Source organism: Mesoplodon mirus, assembly GCF_964341445.2.
Source record: "Mesoplodon mirus genome assembly, chromosome: 5".
Taxonomy (NCBI): domain Eukaryota; kingdom Metazoa; phylum Chordata; class Mammalia; order Artiodactyla; family Ziphiidae; genus Mesoplodon; species Mesoplodon mirus.
The window spans coordinates 44,327,687-44,346,960 of NC_138980.1; the positions used below are offsets into that span (position 1 = coordinate 44,327,687).

Genomic DNA, 19,274 nt, shown 5'->3' on the forward strand with positions numbered 1-19,274 from the left:
CCCTGTGCTGAGAACGATGTGGGCACACAGGAGGTGGTCCATAAATGTTAGGTGGATATATGAACGAAGGATGGACAGAGAGACAGACAGATGGGCAGGACGACAGGTGAATGGAGGGAGGAAGACCTGGTACCCAAGTCAGTGCAGTGAGAACATTGTCCCCCACCTTCCAGCAGGCGATTGGATGGGGGTTGTGGAGGAACTTATCCAGCTGCCACAGGGCCTCACCCACCCCTCTCTAGTCCCAGAAAATGAGTGGAGTGGGGTGGAGGCTACAGGGTGGGGGTTGGGGAGGGTGCTGTGAGTGCAGAGGCGGGCCGGCTGGGTACCAGATGCCGCTACCTGCCTCTGCCTCTGAGTCAGCATCACCATGGCAACACAGGCCCTGCCGGATGCTCCTCTGGGCACATCCCCCATCACTGCAGCCACCATCACTACCGCCTCCTCACAGGGGGCAGGGGCAGAGGGGACAGCAATTTTTACCCAGGCTCAAGGACCCTGATGCCCACCTTCTCCCATTTCCATCAGCCTCTCTGTCTCCTAAGCCACCCCCTCCCTGCAGAGCTTGCAGCCAAACTGGGGGTGAGTAGGCTGAGTGAGGGGCCCAGTGGCATTGGGGAGCCAGCCAAGGGAGAGTCTCTGGGCTCTGCTCGGTAGGGGAGCTGCAGGGTGTCTCCTGAGGTGGGCACTGGTGAAGGAACATCATGGGCAAGGGTTGGCTGGCTCGATGGCAGCAGTGGGCAGAGAGCTAAGGGGTGGCAGGGAGATGGGCAGGGAGCCACAGAGAGTGTGAGGAGGCCAGGGTGGCACTCACAGAGGGCAGAAGATGGATCTCTGTGACCCTTGGCAGTCCCTATGCCCCCTGTGCCTCCCCTGCATCCTCTGAAACATGGACACTGCTGGGGAAACAGAGGCAGGGAGGGTAGTCAAGGGCTCTACCTGGGCTGGCAAGGACTCCAGCTATCCCCCACTCCAGCTGCTGACAACATGGATGCCCCTGCGATTCCCCCCCAACCCCTTACCTTCTCCCATCTCCCCTTTCCTCATCCCACTCCAGGCCTCATCCTTGATTCTCTTCCAACACACCTTGCAGCCCTACCTCAGGGCCTTTGCACTCCCTGATCCAGCTTTCAGGCACATCCTTCCCAGGTGCCTCCTCATGGCGCCCCCTTTGTCTGCAGGTGTCAAGGACCCTCTGTATTCACCACTCCCCTCCTCCCAGTGAGATTTCTTCATAGCTCTTGTCACTGCCAGATATTATATTATCTATGTTTTCACTTATTTCCACCCCAAGAATGTGGGCCCCTCTCAGAACCTCAGTTTACCCAGCTTGACAATGGCAGTAGCCAGTGTGCGGAGGGAAGGGGAAGCCAGGCAGTGAAATACCAGTGTCTGGGTCCTCTCCACCTGACCCAGAGCTGCAGGGGCACGGTGGGGACTTGGGAGTGACCTACAGCTCCCTGGGCATTTCAGGCCACAAAGCCCTGTCAGAGGTCAGTGAGCAGTGGGTGAGCCAGGCTGGGGCCGAAGCCAGCATCAGGGATCCTGCCCTGTGAGCCTCCAGGACAGTTGGGGCCTCCAGCTCCCGAGGTGGCCTGTGAGTCCCTTATCACCCCACATACTGATCACCCCTGTATTTTCCTTGTACAGATTTTTTTTTTTTTTTTTTTTTTTTTTTTTTTTTTGCGGTACGTGGGCCTCTTACTGTTGTGGCTTCTCCCGTTGCGGAGCACAGGCTCCGGACGCGCAGGCCCAGCAGCCATGGGTCACGGGCCCAGCCACTCCGCGGCACGTGGTATCTTCCTGGACCGGGGCACGAACCCGTGTCCCCTGCATCAGCAGGCAGACTCTCAACCACTGCGCCACCAGGGAAGCCCTCCTTGTACAGATTTATAATGTCACCTTCTTTTCATGCCAACGAGACAGAAGACTGGGTCCAGTCCCCAGCCAAGGGCCCTGCATCCCAGTGAAAAATGTGGCTTGATTTAAAAACAATCATTTGTCTCTTCCTGTGTCTCCTGCCTTCTCAAGCTCGTCTCTCTTCCCACCTCCTTTCTCTCTGATCTCTGTCTCTGTGTTTCTCCACCAGACTTTGCTTCCCTCCCTCTCCCGGTCTCTCTCCCTCCATCTCTGCCTTCCTCCCTTTGTTTATTTCTCACTCACTATAATTCCCTTTTCCCTTCCACTATGTGCCCGCTCCAACCCCCCTATTAGGAGGCCCTGATAAATCCGGCCTTGTCCAGAACCTTGGGGCCGGCCCCTTAGCCTCTACCTACCCATTCATCAAATGGGCTTGTCCTAGGACCTTAAGTCCTGGGCGGAGGGGAGTTTGGCAGCGGACATGTCCCTCCCTCCCCGGCTGCAACAGCAATTCACGGCCCGGCAGGGAGGGGTTAACCGCGTGCCGTCCCCCTTCCCCCAGCCCTGCATTTAATTAGCGGCCCCGCGGGGCTGCCGAACTGGGCGTGGGGTGAGGGGGGCCGGGCCGGGAAGGGAGGGAGGGAGGAGAGGAGGCGGGGGAGAAGAAACGGAGGGAGAGGGACGAAAGGGGGCTGGAGGTAAGGAGGGGGTGCCGGGAGCCAGCCGGGGATTCGAATCCTGCTTGGCTAGTGTCCCCAGCTCGTACCTCAGGGCTCTCGGTTCCCTTCCCCGCCCCTCGGGGTGGGAATCCCCTCCCACCCTCCTCCCGAAGGCCGAGCCCGGCGCCCGCAGTAAATGTCAGCTCTCTTCCCATTGTCCGGTGGAGGAAACTGAGGCCCACGCACATGTGGCGACTAACTAGGACACAGCTCGGGGCCGCCCAGCGTATATCTGCGTTTGTCTGCGTGCTGGAGAACAAAACCAAAACACCAGTTCGTCCCAGCCACGCGAACCCGGGGGCGGTCTCGGCTTGGGAGACGGTGACCCGGTGGGATAGGGGCGGGCTGGGGCAGAGGGGCAGGAACCTGGAGCTCAGAGGCCCAGGGTTTTCCCAGCTAGGCCACGCCCCTCGTGCCTCAGTTTCCCGGTCTATTTGCGCAACGTCGAGGAAACTGGAGGGCCGGGCCCTACCCACCACCACACCCACGGTCTCCCGCGCTACAGGGGCGCGGGCCGGGCAGCCAGACCGTCCGAGTCTACGCCGCTCCGCCTCGCCTTGACGTCGGTGCTGACGCCACCGCACCCCTCGCAGCCACAGAGTCCGGTCGCCGCGCGGGGTTAACTCTTGCGCTGCCACCCGCCGCGCCGAGACACCCCCCCACCCACCCAGTAACCTTTCTCTTCCCCACCCCCGCCAGAGGAGGGGCCAGGCTGCCGGGACCGACGTGGGACAGGTCCTGGGCAGCCCAGCCGCAAGGCGAGGCGAGGGGCCCCGATCGGCATCCAGGTCTTTGCCTGCGCCTGGAATGTGCCTCCCTCCCCAACCCAAGTCCTTGTTTACTGCGACATCCCTCCCTCCGGCCCGGCCCTGACCCCTCCAGGGCTGGGCGTGTCCTTGTCCGGCTGCGTCTCCCCGCCCCGGGTTGGGGGCTCCTCAGGCCCGGGGCGGGGACCTGTCACCCAGCGATTCGCTGTTTCAAGGTCGAGTTTCTTATCCCCATTTTTTAACATGAGAACCGTCGAAGCCTAGAGAACTTGTAAGTCACCCAGAGGTGGGCCGTGTAACCCTGGCCGAGCCCCAGCTCGTGCGGCTCCCCTGCCCCACCCCTGAGGGGGCGGGGGCTCGAGTCCCTCGACGGGGGAGGGAACCCTGCAGGCCCCGCCCTGCCCCAGGGGAAGTGAGAATGGGGGGCCCTCCCCCGCATCCTCACCACTTCCTCCGGGGGAGAGGCGGTGGCGGAGGGGCATGGGGGAAGGGTGGGAGGCGACGGGCGAGGGAGTTCAGAGGATCGGCCTCAGGTTCAGAGTGGGGGGTCTCCCTGGCCCCACGCCCAGGAAAGGCACGACTGGCGTTAATATATACCTCGCAGGCAGCCACCCCCCGCAATCTGCTCCTTCCTGGGGGGCCCCTTCCCAAGCGACCCGGACTCTGCCTGCTCCTCCCCACCCTGGGGGCCCCCGCTGCCTCCTCCCTGCTCCCTCGGCCGCTTGCTTCACCCCCATTAGATCTACTCCCCTACAGGAGCCTGATCCTGTAGGGCTGCCGACCAGCTGCCGGCCCACAAGATCCTCCCCCTCTCCCCGCCCCCCGCAGGCCCGAGGTCCAGCCCCATCTTCTCTCTGCATCAGCCCAACTCCCTGAGCCAGACAAGCTGCCTGTAGAGATTCACCTGGATTCCAGTCTTCCCTCCAAAGATTGGACCCATGCTTTGCTCAGAGCCTCAGTTTGTTCATGTGAAAAATGGGGACAGGTGTCACTCTTCGCGGTGCTGCTGTGGGGTTTTAAAGGAACAGTGTCGAGAGTGGGTTTCCCACTTTGGCAGCATGGAAGCATCTGCTCATTACTTCACTAACTCATCCACTTATTCATTTAATTATTTATTAATGTATCCATTGATTCACACACACACCCTCCCCAATCCCAGGCAGCTTGGGAGCGACCTCAGGGGCCCACAGGACTGTGGGTGGGGACAGCCCCAGGGTCTTGAGGCAGAAATGGGAGCTTCCACTTAACCAACCTGAAGCCTCCTCAGAGAGGCCCCTGGGGTCCCACCCCCAAGAGGCCTCTGCCTTTCACTGCAGCCTCCACCTGTCCCCCCAAATAGGTCGGTACCTCTCAGGGCCTTGGGAGGATTCCGGCTGATGCAGGCAAACCCCACGGCTGGGCACATTATTGAGCTCCTACTGCGTGCTGGGGTCCTCCCCTTGGGGACAGGAATGCTGGGTGGGTCCCTGTGGCTCCTCCTGTCCTGTGGACGCACATGCCCCACTCTTGTTGGTTTGGGGCTTCCCTGCTTTTAATGCTTTCTGGATACTGGAACATTCGGGGTCCAGGACTGGCCCAGAGTGTCCCTGAGGAGTGAATGCCTGAGTTTTGCTCTCATTTCATCGTTTTTCTGTTTCTTTCTATTTATGGCAAGAGAAACTGGTTTTCCATTCCTGGTGATGACTGGAAGCTTCCCTCTTGAAATTTATTTACTGAAGTAGAAACAGAAAAGGGGTTGACTTAAAGGAAAAAATTGTGACATTGACCTAAAGCGGGCTTCTATGTTATGGTGGTGGTTTTCCATCCTGGGTGAGAGTCTGGTCAGCTCAGAGGTGATAAGGGATGGCCCCAAACCCTCCCCCAGCACACAGGCCTGGGCATACAGCAGGTGTTCAATAGAGGGTGGTAGACTGGATGAACGATGGTGCTTGCACTTGACCAAAAGAAAAAACAAAAACAAATCAACTTCTGAAGCTGGTCTTGTGAAATCGATCTCACCACCTTCTGACCTCCAAATCTTCTGGTTCCCCAACGTCGGCCTGTGAAAAGGCCTAACCTGGGTCTGGGTATACAGCAAGTGTACATAAAATGTGCACTGGATGAGTGCAGGAGTCCTGCCTGTCCTGGGGGGTGGAGGTCAGGGTAGCATAAGAAGTTATTTTCTTGTCCCAATAGCCCTTCTGGACTCATTCAATCAATCAACAAGTATTGGACCTAGTGACTCTTCTGAGCCTGCGGGAACCTCGGGACACCACAACCTCGGGAAAGAGTCAACAGGGCCACCGGTCATAAAGCAGGCTCTGCCCGGTGTCCATCTGGTGCTGAAGGGGGCTGCCGGCGCATCAGCTTCCTCGTCTGTAAAATGGTCTCGTGAGACTGTAAAGAGCCAGAGGGCAGGGGCTGAGTCCTCTCCCAGCGGCCTGATGAACACCTGCACTGGACGAGGGAGGAGGGCGGTTCCTGCTCCAGGAGAGGGCGGAGGCGGGACAGGAGGGGAGGGGCCGCCGCCTGCGCCAGTAACCCGATCCTCAGGAATGCGCCGGGGCCAGAAGCGCCCCCAGCCCGAGCCCGGCGCCCTTCCTCCGGCCCACCCGCGGGGTTCTGCCACCCGGGGACGGTCTCCGCAAGTTCCACCCCCACCAGCCCTTGGGTCCTAAGCGCCGGGGGACTGTCCGCAGAAGCTCCATCCAGTTCCGCGGTGCTTTGAGCACCCCGGGACCATCCTTGGCAAGAGCCTCTGCCCCAGGACCCCTCCGCTTCACTCCCTTCGGCTTCCTGCTTAACTCTTTTTCTTTGGGGCTTTCCGTTTTATTAAGTAGATTTTAGGTCTCTGGAGCTTCAAATAAAGACTAAACATTAAATCGAATTGCAGGTTGCTTTAAACAAGAAAGCAGATCTCGGGCTTCCCTGGTGGCGCAGTGGTTGAGAGTCCGCCTACCGATGCAGGGGACACAGGTTTGTGCCCCGGTCCGGGAAGATCCCACATGCCGCGGAGCGGCTAGGCCTGTGAGCCATGGCCACTGAGCCTGTGCGTCCGGAGCCTGTGCTCTGCAACGGGAGAGGCCACAACAGCGAGAGGCCCGCGTACCGCAAAATAAAAAAAAAAAAAGAAAGCAGATCTCTTCGCGCTGGGGAGAGGGCAGAGCTGCGGAGATTTGAACGCCGGCGAGGGGGCGTTATGTTGAGCCTCCGTTTGGAAGGCTGGGGTGGGAATGGGGCTGAGGCCTTGGCTGTGTGACCCGGGGCAGGTCGCGTGCCCTCTCTGGACGCTGTTCTGGGAAGTGGGATAATGTCCCAAGACTTAAGAAGCTGCAGGGAGAGTAAAGGCGAAAATGAAGAGTCCCAACCTAGCCCTGTTACCCTCTGGTCCCTCAATCCTATCCGCCACTTCTGCTGCCCTTGAGACAAATACCACCTAGGTTTCAGGGGAGGTACCTTCACTGCCCCCCTTGCCTGCCTTCTCTCACTCTGGCTCCCCTTGGCTCAGTGAATCCAGCCCCACTTGCCTCTCTACCCTCCATCGGTGTGGCCAGCAGGTTCTACCCCTGGGCCTTTGCACTTGCTGTTCTCACTGGGACACTGCCCTCAAATGAATTATCTCATGATTTGCTCCAGCTCCTCCTGTATTCAACATCACCTCCTGGGTGACCCTCCCAGAGTACCCAACTCTAAAACACTACCCCCTTCATTCTCCATGAAGGAGGTACCATTTATTTTCCTTGAAGCGGTGCTTGTCAGGTTCCTCCTTCACACTGTGTGTCTGAGAGGTTGCCGGTGTTTGTGTCACCCATGTGAGTCCCCATCACTAGGCTCACAGTAGGTGCTCAATCATTGTATGTGGAATGAATGAATGAATGGGAGTTTTCCCTAGTGCACTGCATGGGACTGTTGATGGATTTCAGGCCCCCCTTGACCTGCCTGAGAAGCCCCCAGTGTGGGAGGACTAAAGCTGGACACAGCTGCCCCCCAGCTCTATGGGGTCAGCGCTGGTCCAAATGGAGGAGCAGGACTGGAGTGTCCCAGAGGGAGGAATGAGAGGATGGGGAAGGGCACTGGGTCACAGGGAACAGCAAGTGCACAGCAGAGGAGCCTGAGGTGGGTAGATATTGGAGAGTAGGGATGGCAGAGGCTGCCAAGGGCAGCTCCCCACACTTAGAGGCCAAGACAGGTCTTCCCCACCTAGCTCCAAGGACCCTCCTGGGGCAGAGAGAATCAGAAACACAGAGTAGACAGGGCTCAGTCAGATGGAAGGGTTTAGGGGAGTCCCTGGAGGCATGGTTAAGGAAGACTTCTTGGAGGAGGGAATACTGGAGGTGGGTTTTGAAGGATGAGTAGGAGTTTGCCAGGAGGCTAAGGAAGGGCACTCCAGGCTGAGGGTACTCCAAAGAACTGCAGTTAAGTTTGGCCAAATGATAATAAAGTAAAACAATTATAGAGAACATTTATTGAGCCCTTACTATTTGTTCAAATACTTCCAATAAAAGTCACAATACTCCACGAAGTAGGGGGATTATTTGCTCCATTTTCATAAGCAGTAAACAGACTCAGAGAGGTAACATGCCTTGGCCTTCCTGTGCCTCCATTTCCCAAAGCCTGTCTGTTGGGTGACCACTCAGCTCAAGCTGGCCCTGTCCACAGCTTACCAGACCATCCCTACCTATCAAAGTCAAGGCCCAAGGTCAGGGTGGAGCCTCCCTAGGCCTCCCACTCACCCCTCCTGCGTTGGGGAGAAGCATGATCCCATCTCCTTCAGTCTAGGCCCACTGCACAGGCCCAGAGAAGTGTCCTAGGGCAGGGCTGGTTACAGGCTGGGGGCTGCATCCACTCCATTTAGGGGTCCCTTTGCTCAGGCTGGTACCCAAGAGGACAGGTCTGGAGGGCACAGAGACCCACATTCCTGGAAACACAGACACATACATCTATACACACACACGGGTACAAAGATCCATATGCACGGATGCACACGGGCACAGACACCCACTCCCATGTGTGAACACATTTGGGTACACTGACCCACGCGTGAACACACACAGCCACATGTGGGCACAAACAGACATTTGTGTGTATGTAGACACAAACCCATACCCCCAACCCTCTGCCAGCCAGGCCAGGCTTCTTGCTCGTGATGACAACCTCCCTCATGGCCCTCTTGCTCCACAGCCCAGTTAGGGGCAAGGCCAGGTGAGGAAGGGAAACAGAAGGACGGGTGCTCATGTCCATAGGCCAGTCAGACAAACTGAGGCCAGAAACTGCCACAGCAACCCCACCAGCCAGTGTTCTCCTTTAACACTGGCTATTGGATGCTAGGCCCCATGCAGGAAGCTGGGGACCCAGCAGGCTCAAGATAGACAAGGTCCCTGCCCTCCTGGGACTTATGGTCCATCCCATCGTTCTGGATGGTTCTGAGAATATAACGGAAACAAAGTGAGTGGGAGGGGCCTCTCTGACGACAAGTGTAAGCATGGTGGGAGGAGGAAGGGAGCATCAAGCTGAGGGCATAGCACCTATCGATGAGGCAGCAATGAGTTGGAAAGACAAAGCTCAGAGAGGTTGAGGGTGAAAGGTTAGAGGGGGTCACCCAAAGGAGCAAAGGAGCGTATGGGGCCTCCACCAACTGCTTATGGATTGGGTGCCATCCCGAGTGTGGTGAGAGCCATGGAGGGGTTCTGTGCAGGGGCTGTAGGTCAGATCCAAATGTCCCGAGGATCTCTTAGGAGTGTGGGGAGGGGCCCCTCTCACCTCCCTCATATCCCATCGCCAGCCAGCCTTTATGGAGGTCCATTAAGCCTGACCTGACAGTCGTGATAACAGTAATAAACAGGTAATAATTACCAGTTTGGATTCCTGCCTTAACAACCCAGTCCGGGAGTCACGGGGGTACCCACAGGAGGCCCTGGCAGACGCAGAGATAAAACGTAGGCGGCTGCCCAGGGGCACGGACGCCCGGGTTCTACCAGATGGATAAGAGCTCAGGCCTGGTCACAGCTCTGGCCCCGAGGGCAGGTCACTCCACCTCGCAGAGTCTTAATTTCCCGTCTGTAAAGTCAGGAAGTCGGACTCCCGCGCTTTAGACCCCACCCAGTGAAGAGTAGCAGGATCAAAGCATTTCCAGCAACTTCTGGCTGAAACCTCCTCTCCCCTCCCCCGTCTTCCTGGGGCAAACACACCACCGGGGACTGGGGTGGGGGTGGCGGTGACGTGGAGACAGACCTGGCCCACGCCCCCGGCGAGCCACCCGGCACAGCTCCCTCAGGCCCGCACAAAGCCTGGACAGAGGTGCGCTAAGGAAGGCACAGTCGGCACAGTGGAGCGGGAGGCGACAGGGAGTTATTTATCCATCCGGAACCCCATCCCCCTCCGATCTCCGGAGGTCGGCACCGCCCCCGCCCGGCCGGGGCCCCACGCGCGGACGCGGGGCGGAGCCGGGCCTCGGGGCGGGCGGGCGCCGGGTGGCCGGGCCCATCACGCCACCCGGAACGTGCCTTGGCGGGAGGCGGCACTGGGGGCATTGGTCGTACACAGCACTCCTGGGGCGGAGTGACCGGGCCGGGCGCTCTGCTAGCCCCCATGACGTCAACCCATAAGGCAACGCGCTGTTGTGCCGTTTACCGCGCGTCACCCGGACAACGGCACTCGGTGGGGGTTGAGGGGGGCGTCAGTGGCTTAGCCCCGCCCCGCCATGCAAATGAGCAACGTCACTCGTGCCCAATGGCGAGCAGGGACAGTGAGCTCATCGCGCCCGGCCGAGGCTATAAGGGGGCGCGCGGGACGCGCGACTCAGGAGCCGCCGCCAGCGGAGGGCCGGGCGCAGCGGCCGCGGCGGGAGCAGGGCCGAGCGGACGGGGGGGCGCGGGCCCCCCGGGCGGCCGCGGCCACTCCTCCCCCCCGGGCCGGCGCGGCGGGGGAGGCGGAGGATGGAAACACCCTTCTACGGCGATGAGGCGCTGAGCGGCCTGGGCGGCGGCGGCAGTGGTAGTGACGGCAGCTTCGCGTCCCCGGGTCGTCTGTTTCCCGGGGCGCCCCCGACGGCGGCGGCCGGCAGCATGATGAAGAAGGACGCGCTGACGCTGAGCTTGAGCGAGCAGGTGGCGGCAGCGCTCAAGCCCGCGGCCGCGCCGCCCCCGGCCCCCCTGCGCACCGACGGCGCCCCTGGCGCGGCGCCCCAAGACGGTCTGCTTGCCTCGCCCGACCTCGGGCTGCTCAAGCTCGCTTCGCCTGAGCTCGAGCGCCTTATCATCCAGTCCAACGGGCTGGTCACCACCACGCCGACAAGCACGCAGTTCCTCTACCCCAAGGTGGCGGCCAGCGAGGAGCAGGAGTTCGCCGAGGGCTTCGTCAAGGCCCTAGAGGACTTACACAAGCAAAACCAGCTGGGCGCGGGCGCGGCCTCCGCTGCCGCCGCCGCCGGGGGACCCTCTGGCATGGCTGCGGGCGCCGCGCCTCCCAGCGAGCTGGCCCCGGCAGCGGCCACGCCCGAGGCGCCCGTCTACGCGAACCTGAGCAGCTACGCGGGCGGTACCGGGGGTGCGGGGGGTGCTGCGACGGTCGCCTTCGCCGCGGAGCCCGTGCCCTTCCCGCCGCCGCCACCCCCAGGCGCGCTGGGGCCTCCGCGCCTGGCCGCGCTCAAAGATGAGCCGCAGACGGTGCCCGACGTGCCGAGCTTCGGCGAGAGCCCGCCGCTGTCGCCCATCGACATGGACACGCAGGAGCGCATTAAGGCGGAGCGCAAGCGGCTGCGCAACCGCATCGCTGCCTCCAAGTGCCGCAAGCGCAAGCTGGAGCGCATCTCGCGCCTCGAGGAGAAAGTGAAGACACTCAAGAGTCAGAACACGGAGCTGGCGTCCACGGCGAGCCTGCTGCGCGAGCAGGTGGCGCAGCTCAAGCAGAAGGTCCTCAGCCACGTCAACAGCGGCTGCCAGCTGCTGCCCCAGCACCAGGTGCCCGCGTACTGAGCTCGCTCGCGGGGCGCATGCGCGGCCTCCTCCCAGAGAGGCGGGCTCGCGTGGTTGGGGGGGGCGTGGGCGCCCCGGACTCGCAGAGGGCGCGGCCCCGGGATCCCCCCCTTGAGGGTGCCAGGAGTCGGAGAGGGCGCCTGAGACTCGACAAGCTGGACCCCCTGCTGCCGGGGGGCGAGCGCATGACCCCCACCTTCCCCGCCCTCGCGCTGCCTCTGTCCCGGGCGCGCGGCCACCCAGTGTTGCACAAACCCGCGCGTCCTGGCCGCCCCTTTGTACACACCGCCGCCGAAGGAGGCTCCGAGGGGGCGCAGCCTCAAGCCCTGCGTTTTCTCCTCTTTTACTTTTTTTTTTTTTTTTGACTTTGGAAGAGAGAAGAACAGAGTGTTCGATTCTGCCCTATTTATGTTTCTACTCGGGAACAAACGTTGGTTGTGTGTGTGTGTGTTTTCTTGTGTGGGTTTTTTAAAGAAATGGGAAGAAGAAAAAAAAAACTCCCTCCTTCCCTTTCCTCGCTCTCGCTTCCCTTCCCCTTCCATCCCTCCGACGCCCCCTCCTCCCGCCCTTTTTCTTCTGTTTGTTTTTTTGTTTCGTTTTGCTACGAGTCCACATTCCTGTTTGTAATCCTTGGTTCGCCCGGTGTTCTGTTTTCAGTAAAGTCTCCTTACGCCAGCTCGGCTCTTCGCCTCCTTCTTCTCCTGCCGGGGCCTGACGGGGTGGGCGGGGCCTGGCCCGATCCCCGTCCCCTCCTGCCTCCTTCGCCTCCTCCCTCTGCCCGTGCTCAGAGGAGGAGGGAGTCGGCGTCCGGGAAGAACCTGCACATCTGGCGCTCAGCGAGCGCCATCTAGGAGCGCCTGGGCGCGGGGCCGACTCCTGTCCGGGTTGGGCGGGGGACATTGGGGTTTCCAACCTGAGTTTGGAACTAGCCAGCCCGCCGGTGTCCCCTTTGTCTCCCCTTCGCGGAGGAGGGACTGCAGGAGGGAAGGGGGACAACTTCAGCCCGAGGCAGGGAGGAAAAGGCAGAAACTTTAACTTTCCGGGCTTCTGTTTGCCTGTCTGTAAAATAGGCAGAGCAATGGTAAACTTGTCCCATAAAGTTGTGAGGATTAAGACAGTTCGTTTACAGAGCAGTTCTTGGCTTACAGGTGGTGCTCAATGTAAGCTTGTATTATCGTTTGTCGGACGGGGAACGTGAGTCTCAGGAACAGAAGGAAGGTTGGCACAGGTAGGATCTGACCCAGTCAGTCTGCCTCCGGGACTGGAGGTGTGGTTAGGTTCTGTGGGACCACTGACTTGGAATCCAGGATTTTTCAAGTACTGTCTGAAACACCCCTCCCCCAACATCCTATTCTCCCATTTTGAAGAAACTAAGGTTCAGAGAGGTTGAGTGACAGGCTTCAGGTCACACAGCCTTTTTTTTTTTTTTTTAATGTCACGCGGGCCTCTCACTGTTGTGGCCTCTCCCGTTGTGGAGCACAGGCTCCGGACGCACAGGCTCAGCGGCCAAGGCTCAGGGGCCCAAGGTTCCGTGGCATGTGGGATCTTCCCGGACCAGGGCACAAACCCGTGTCCCCTGCATCGGCAGGTGGACTCTCAACCACTGTGCCACCAGGGAAGCCCCACACAGCCTTTTTTAGGAGACCGAGCAGGGACATTTGCACCTTGGGTTTCTCACTTCCAGAGCCTTGACTGCCAGGTTACCCTCTTCCCCTGCCTGCTTTGGCTTTTGCTACTGTGGGGGCAAAAGACCCTGGACCTTGGGCTTCTGCCTCACTTGGGGCCCGAGGGACATGAGCATTGGTGGCCAAGGACACAGGGCAAGAGGGCAAGTGAGCTTTGAACTCCAATTGTGTACCCAACCCTGATAGGGAAGGTGGGCAAATCATGCCTGTTTTACAGATGAGGAAACTGAGATGCAGAGAGGTGCAGAGAAGAAACGCCTTGTGCCCACAGTCCCTCAGCCATCGAAAGAGTGGGGCTTCACCACATACAAGTTCCCTCTTCCTCCAGATCACCCTGTCTGCGCACCTTTCAAGGCTTCAAGAGCTGCTTTGGGGTTTGTTTTTTTTTAACTATGTGACCTCTCTTTGGTACCACCTTCAGGCAGATGTTTCAGGAGAGGGGTTTGAAGTGAAAAGAGGGCTGATGCTGAGGTTGGGGTGTCCACACAGAGACCAAGAACCATGCTTGGGGGTCAGAGCTTCACTCTTCAGGAGACTTGTGTCCCAACTTGGGTGCCAGTTTGCCCAGTTTGCTGCTGTAACCTCAGCCAAGTTCCCTGCCCATGCTGGCCTTTACCTACTGTGCTGTGAAAAGGATGTGTTTCCCGTGTCCAGGTAACGTCTCAGGTCAGAAGTTGGAAGTGCTTGGGAGATGAACAGCAGTGAAATAGTATTCAGGCGAGGCGTACACTGCGCAGCCCCCAACCTATAGAGAAGGGGAGGCCCAGGGAGGTTACGAGATCTACCAGATACCCCCTCACAGCACTTCCGACACCAAATGAGTGGGGTTTTTTTCCACCACACTAACCAGTTCTCCAACTGCAGACACCAACTAGGTATCCTACAATTCAATTCTGACGCTCTACCTGGAGTTAGCACAGACCACACAGGTGAAGAGTTCAAGACTGCCCCACTTGAGACGCTGATCACAGGTTGCCACCTGTGCTTTTTTTTTGCGGTACGCGGGCCCCTCACTGTTGTGGCCTCTCCCGTTGCGGAGCACAAGCTCCGGACGCACAGGCTCAGCGGCCATGGCTCACGGGCCCAGCCACTTCGCGGCATGTGGGATCTTCCCGGACCGGGGCACGAACCCGTGTCCCCTGCATTGGCAGGCGTACTCTCAACCACTGCGCCACCAGGGAAGCCCCTGTGCTTCTTTTTATTTAAAAAAATAATTAATTTATTTTTGGCCCTGGGCGGCATGGGCATGCAGGGATTAGTTCCCCCACCAGGGATCGAACCCGTGACCCCTGCAGTGAAAGAGCTGAGTCTTAACCACTCCGCGGGAATTCCCGCCCCCCTGTACTTCTTAAAGACTGGCTATAAACCCGAGGGTTCCCACCAATAGGTTCAATAATTTGCTGTAACAGCTCACAGAGCCCAGGAAAGCACTTGACTCACTCTTTCCAGTTTATTTTAAAGAATACAACTTAGGGACAACCAGATGGAAGAGATGCATAGGGCAAGGTATGGGGGAAGGGCGAGGAACTTCCATGCCCTCTCTGGGTACCTCATCTTCCCAGCACCCCATGAGTTCACCAATGCTTGGGCAGGATTGATGAAATCACTGGCGTTTGCTGATTAACTCAATATCCAGCCTGTCTCCCCTCCCAAGAGGTCTGGAAGGTGCGGCAGAAAGTTACAACCCTCTAATCATGCCTTGGTCTTTTTGGAGACTAGCTCCCATCCTGAAGCTATCTAAGGGCCCTGGCCACCGTTTATTTCATTAGCATACAAAAGACACCACTTGGGAGTTTACAGAAGTTTTAGGAGCTGTGTGCTAGGAACCAGGGACAAAGATCCTGCTAAATGGCAGCACGGGGGCTCAAACCCAAGCCTTTTACCTGCCTAAAAGGAGCCTTGGGGCTAGGTGGAGGCCCTGTCTTTTCACTTGCATGTGACCTGAAGGGCTTTTTGGAAACCATAGATCTGGCCCTTACTTGCCACTTTTCTGGAAAAAAGGCCTTGACTGCACCTGGCCCTGGGCAGGTCAGTTTCTCTTTCCAGGCAGCTCCCCACCCGAACTATTTCCCTTCCTTCTGGCCTTGGGACCTTTGCACAGCTGCAAGCCTGATACCCCTCTTCCCTCAGCCACCCAGCTGAGCTTCACCTCTCAAGCTCTGCTGCAGATGCCCTTCTTGGGCTCCATCAGTGCTCTGTGCTTCCACTATTATTGCCCTGATCACCCTGGATTTGTGTTTGGCTCACTCAGGTCATGGATGGGAACTGTCCTGGTCACTGCTGAAACAAAGGACATAAGTCTTGTCCCATATCCCTAGTTTTGCCCAAAGCCACACCCACAGTGTGGAGAAGACAGGGGATCTTTGCAGAGGAAGGCTGGGCGTCCCTGTTGGCCTCTTGTTCTGATGCCCCCCAGTCGCTCCCCAGGGAGGCCAGGCAGAGGCCTCTGGGCCAGGCTGTGTGGCTTTGGCAGGACACTACTGAGCTGAGGCCAAAGTGTGTGTCAGCCGTGGCCCAGCCAGCAGTGATTCACACCAGGCCTTGGCCCAGCCCCAGGAGGTGACCAGGGACGGTGGCCTCACTTCCCCTTCCAGGACTGTGGCTCAGGGTCAGTGCCCACTTTTGCCAGGCAGTGGGAAGATCCCAAGGGGCCCTGGGCCTGGCACTACCCTAAGGAGCCCCCATCCTCAAAACCAGACACTCTAGACCCTTTAGGATATAAGTCAGAGCACAAGAGCCATGGCTTACCCCTCACCTTCTCAACAAAACCCAAACTCCTATAGTCCTCTCTGAAGCCTTACCTATACAGTCACCCTCCCTGCCCTCTTGTCCCTCCCTCCAATGACTTTAGCCTCCTCCATATTCCCTAAACATGCCCAGCTGTTCCCACCGCAAGGCCTTTGCACATGCTCTGCTGTCCACCTGGGATGCCCTTCCCACAGCACACCCCCAGCCAACTCTTTTTCTCTCTCTATGGGGCTCAGCCTATCCCACCCCCACTTTGGTTCCCTCGTAACAGTTTCACACTCCTAGATTATTTGAGTTGTTTGTGTCCCCAGGTCCAGGTCAGGTCCCAGCACAAAGTAAGTGCTCAGCAAAGACCCAAGGGATGAGACTGAGGCCACCTCCAGACACATGGAGGGGGAGATTTTGGGGTCCCGTCTGTGCTCAGAGCCCTAAGTTTCTACTCAGGATGGGCAGGCAAGATGTAGCAATCACCATGCCCTCAACCCTGACCATGACCTGGGTCCTGCCCCCTCCCCCACCCCACTGAGTCAGCCTTCTAATACCCCCTCCCCACAGGAGATGGGATTGGCCGGAACCTGGCTGTGAGTCACAAAGCCACTGTGGCACCAGCGCCCCAAGGCGCTGGTAGGGCTGGTGGGTTCAGTCAGCTTCAAGGGCAGGTGAGTGAGGCTGGTGGCACGTTTGGTGGGGGGCAGTACGTAGAGACCTGGTCATTCTCCCCTGGCCCCCAGTGCCTTCAGAGTCCTCCTGGGCCCTCCAGACTGCTTTGAGGGGTGGAACAGCTCCACAGCCTCTCATAGCAGGGGTGCTAGGGGCCCCCAGAGGCCTGATGGTGGGTTTGTCTGCCTTGGGGGCCCAGCCTGGAGAGCCTATCATGTCTTCTTGGGAAGCTGGGAAAGTGGTCTTAGCTCATGTGACACATGTGGAAAGCTCAGAGGGGTTTACTCAAAATTGCCTAGCTGGCCACTGAGCTTATGTGTCCGTGGCTCCTATTCCTTCTTTTCATTTCCTGCCATCCTGTTTCTCTCCCTCTGTCCTTCCTTTGTCTCCTTATTCTGATTGAGCTTATCGAAAGGGCTGAGCCATGTGGTTGAGAAAACCTCAGAACCTGGGATGGACCAATTTGGATCCTGAAGCGGCTGTCACCAAGTTCTGAATCCTGGGCCACATTCATCCATCCATCCATCGATCCATCCATTTATTTATCCTTCCTTTCATCCTTCCATTTATCCATAAATATCTCTTGAGCACGTACTATGTGTACTGTTCTAGACACTGGGACAAGGACAAACAAAGGGTCCTCTCTGGTGGGAAGCTCACAGTCTAATGGGGGAGACAAATAGGAAACGATATAAAGAAGTAAGACACAGTATGTTGGTACTTCCCTGGTGGTCCAGTGTTTAAGACTCCGCGCTCCCAATGCAGGGGGCCTGGGTTCGATCCCTGGTTAGGGAGCTAGGTCCTGCATGCCACAGGTTAAGAGCCCGCGTGCTGCAACTAAGACCCGGCACAGCTAAATAACTACATAGATTTTTTAAAAAAAGAAAAAAAGACACACTGTGTTGCCTCAGGTTCCTCCTCCGACATGGGGACAGTGCCTGTGCCCACCTCCAGGGAGCCAGCTTCAGGCCAGTTTGCTGTTACGATTCAGTTCACATTGATGCCCATTGTGCCTGGGGCCTGGCCCATCTTGGGGCCAGATATTCTTGAAAACAAATTGACTGTGATCATCTCTGTCTTGAGATGTTTAGTCCATTATCATATCAATGATTAATATGATTGAATTTAAATCTACCATTCTTACTACTTTTCTTTCTGTGGTCTCTGAATTTTATTCCTCTGTTCCCCCTCTTCTGCCTTCTTTTGGATTATTTGAATCTTTTTCAGAATTCTATTTTAAATTAACTACTGCCTTTTTTTTTTCTTTTTTAGGGGCTGCTCAAGGAACTGTAATCCTTAACATATATCCTTAAGTCACAATTGACTTAGACTTACTATTGTTCTACTTCACCTAAAATGTAAAAATCTTCCAACTGTATAGGTCCTTTTACCCTCACCATTGTCCTTTATTCTCTTTGTCATATGAATGACATCTACCTAGATTATAAATGCCACAAGACAATGTTTTAAGTTTTGCTTATACAGTTATATGTGTTCTTTAAAAGAGGAAAATAATAGTCTTTCCTATTTATGCAGGTATTTATCATCTCTTATGTGTTCTTCATTTCTCCCCAAAGATCTGTTTCCCTCAAGTGTAAATCTCCTTCAGCTTGAAGAACTTTCTTAGTAGCATTTATTGTAATGCGGGTGTGCAGGTGACAAATTCTTTTAGTTTTCTTTTACCTGAAAATGTCTTTATTTATTTTTTTTTCAAAAAAATTTTTTATTGAAGTATAGTTGATGTACAATATTAAATAAATTATAGGTATACAGTATAGTGATTCACAATTTTTAAAAGTTATGCTGCATGTATAGTTATTATAAAATATTGGCTATGTTCCCTGTGCTATATAATACATCCTTGTAGATTATTTTATACATAATAGTTTCTACCTCTTAATCCCCTACCCCTAGATTCTTAGGAAGCTAAAGGGACACACCTGAGAAGGTATGGTGGCATCAGACCCTCTAACTGATTAATAACAAGACACATCAACAAGCACTTACTCAACAAGCAATCTGTGTTGGTTGATTATGTGCCAGGCTGGTAATAGAGCTGGGGACACAGCAGTACAGCCCTTGCTCTCCAGTTAGCATGGTAATCTTGGAGGTAATCACCCATGACTGCCGTCTGGGCACAAATCATCTCTCAGGGCATAGGAGCTACACAAGCCACAAGCCACATAAACCAGGTTCTTTGCACATTCTGGACCAAGCAGAGATGACCAGTCATGTGTCATCTTGCTTTTCTTTCTTTCTCCCTTTCTTTCTTTCTTTCCTTCTTTCTTTCTTTCTTTCTTTCTTTTTCTCTTTCTCTCTCTTTCTCTCTCCCTTTCTTTCTTTTTTATCAAAGCATAGTTGATTTATAATGTGTTAATTTCAGCAAAGTGATTCAGATATATATATATTTTTTTTTCTTTTTCAGTTTCTTTCCCATTAGAGTTTATTACAAGATATTGATCATCTTGCTTCTTTTACTTCCTCTCTGAGGCAGAATTGATTCTCATTCTTTGCATACTACTTACAGAACCACTTTTGTTTCTGAGGAGTTTAAAACCTTTTTATGCAGCTTGAAATCTCTGAGTATCTCTGTTGGCGGCTATTACTTCATAGAGTCTACAGAGAGAGGTGTGCATGAGATTTCTTTGAGTGCCTAGCCCACCAACCCCACATTGAGGGGGGGAATTCCACAAAGCCTATCCATTTTGAAAAATTTCAGTGATGCTTTATGTCATACAGTCATCTCTATTCTGACTTGCAGGACTTCCCAGGGGTAAATTGACCAAAAATGGGCAGCAATTCAAGATGCAATTCAAGGATTTCCCTGGTGGTGCAGTGGTTAAGAATCCGCCTGCCTATGCAGGGGACACGGGTTCAATCCCT

The 19,274-nt window shown here is 56.3% G+C and overlaps 2 protein-coding genes across 2 annotated transcripts in view; both read left to right on the forward strand.

Annotated features, from left to right (window-relative positions):
• Positions 1 to 10,117: 10,117 nt before the first annotated feature.
• JUND (JunD proto-oncogene, AP-1 transcription factor subunit) lies at positions 10,118 to 11,973 on the forward strand. The gene has a single exon (XM_082622216.1). The coding sequence runs from the start codon at positions 10,261 to 10,263 to the stop codon at positions 11,296 to 11,298; it is 1,038 nt and encodes a 345-aa protein (XP_082478342.1). The 5' UTR covers positions 10,118 to 10,260; the 3' UTR covers positions 11,299 to 11,973.
• The window catches only part of IQCN (IQ motif containing N), a gene marked incomplete at both ends in the record, with an annotated part of 28,840 nt that continues 20,881 nt past the window's right edge, over positions 11,316 to 19,274 (forward strand). The window contains 3 exon segments of the mRNA XM_082623244.1: positions 11,316 to 11,628; positions 12,087 to 12,182; positions 15,114 to 15,234. Coding sequence (XP_082479370.1) covers positions 11,316 to 11,628; positions 12,087 to 12,182; positions 15,114 to 15,234 — 530 coding nt within the window.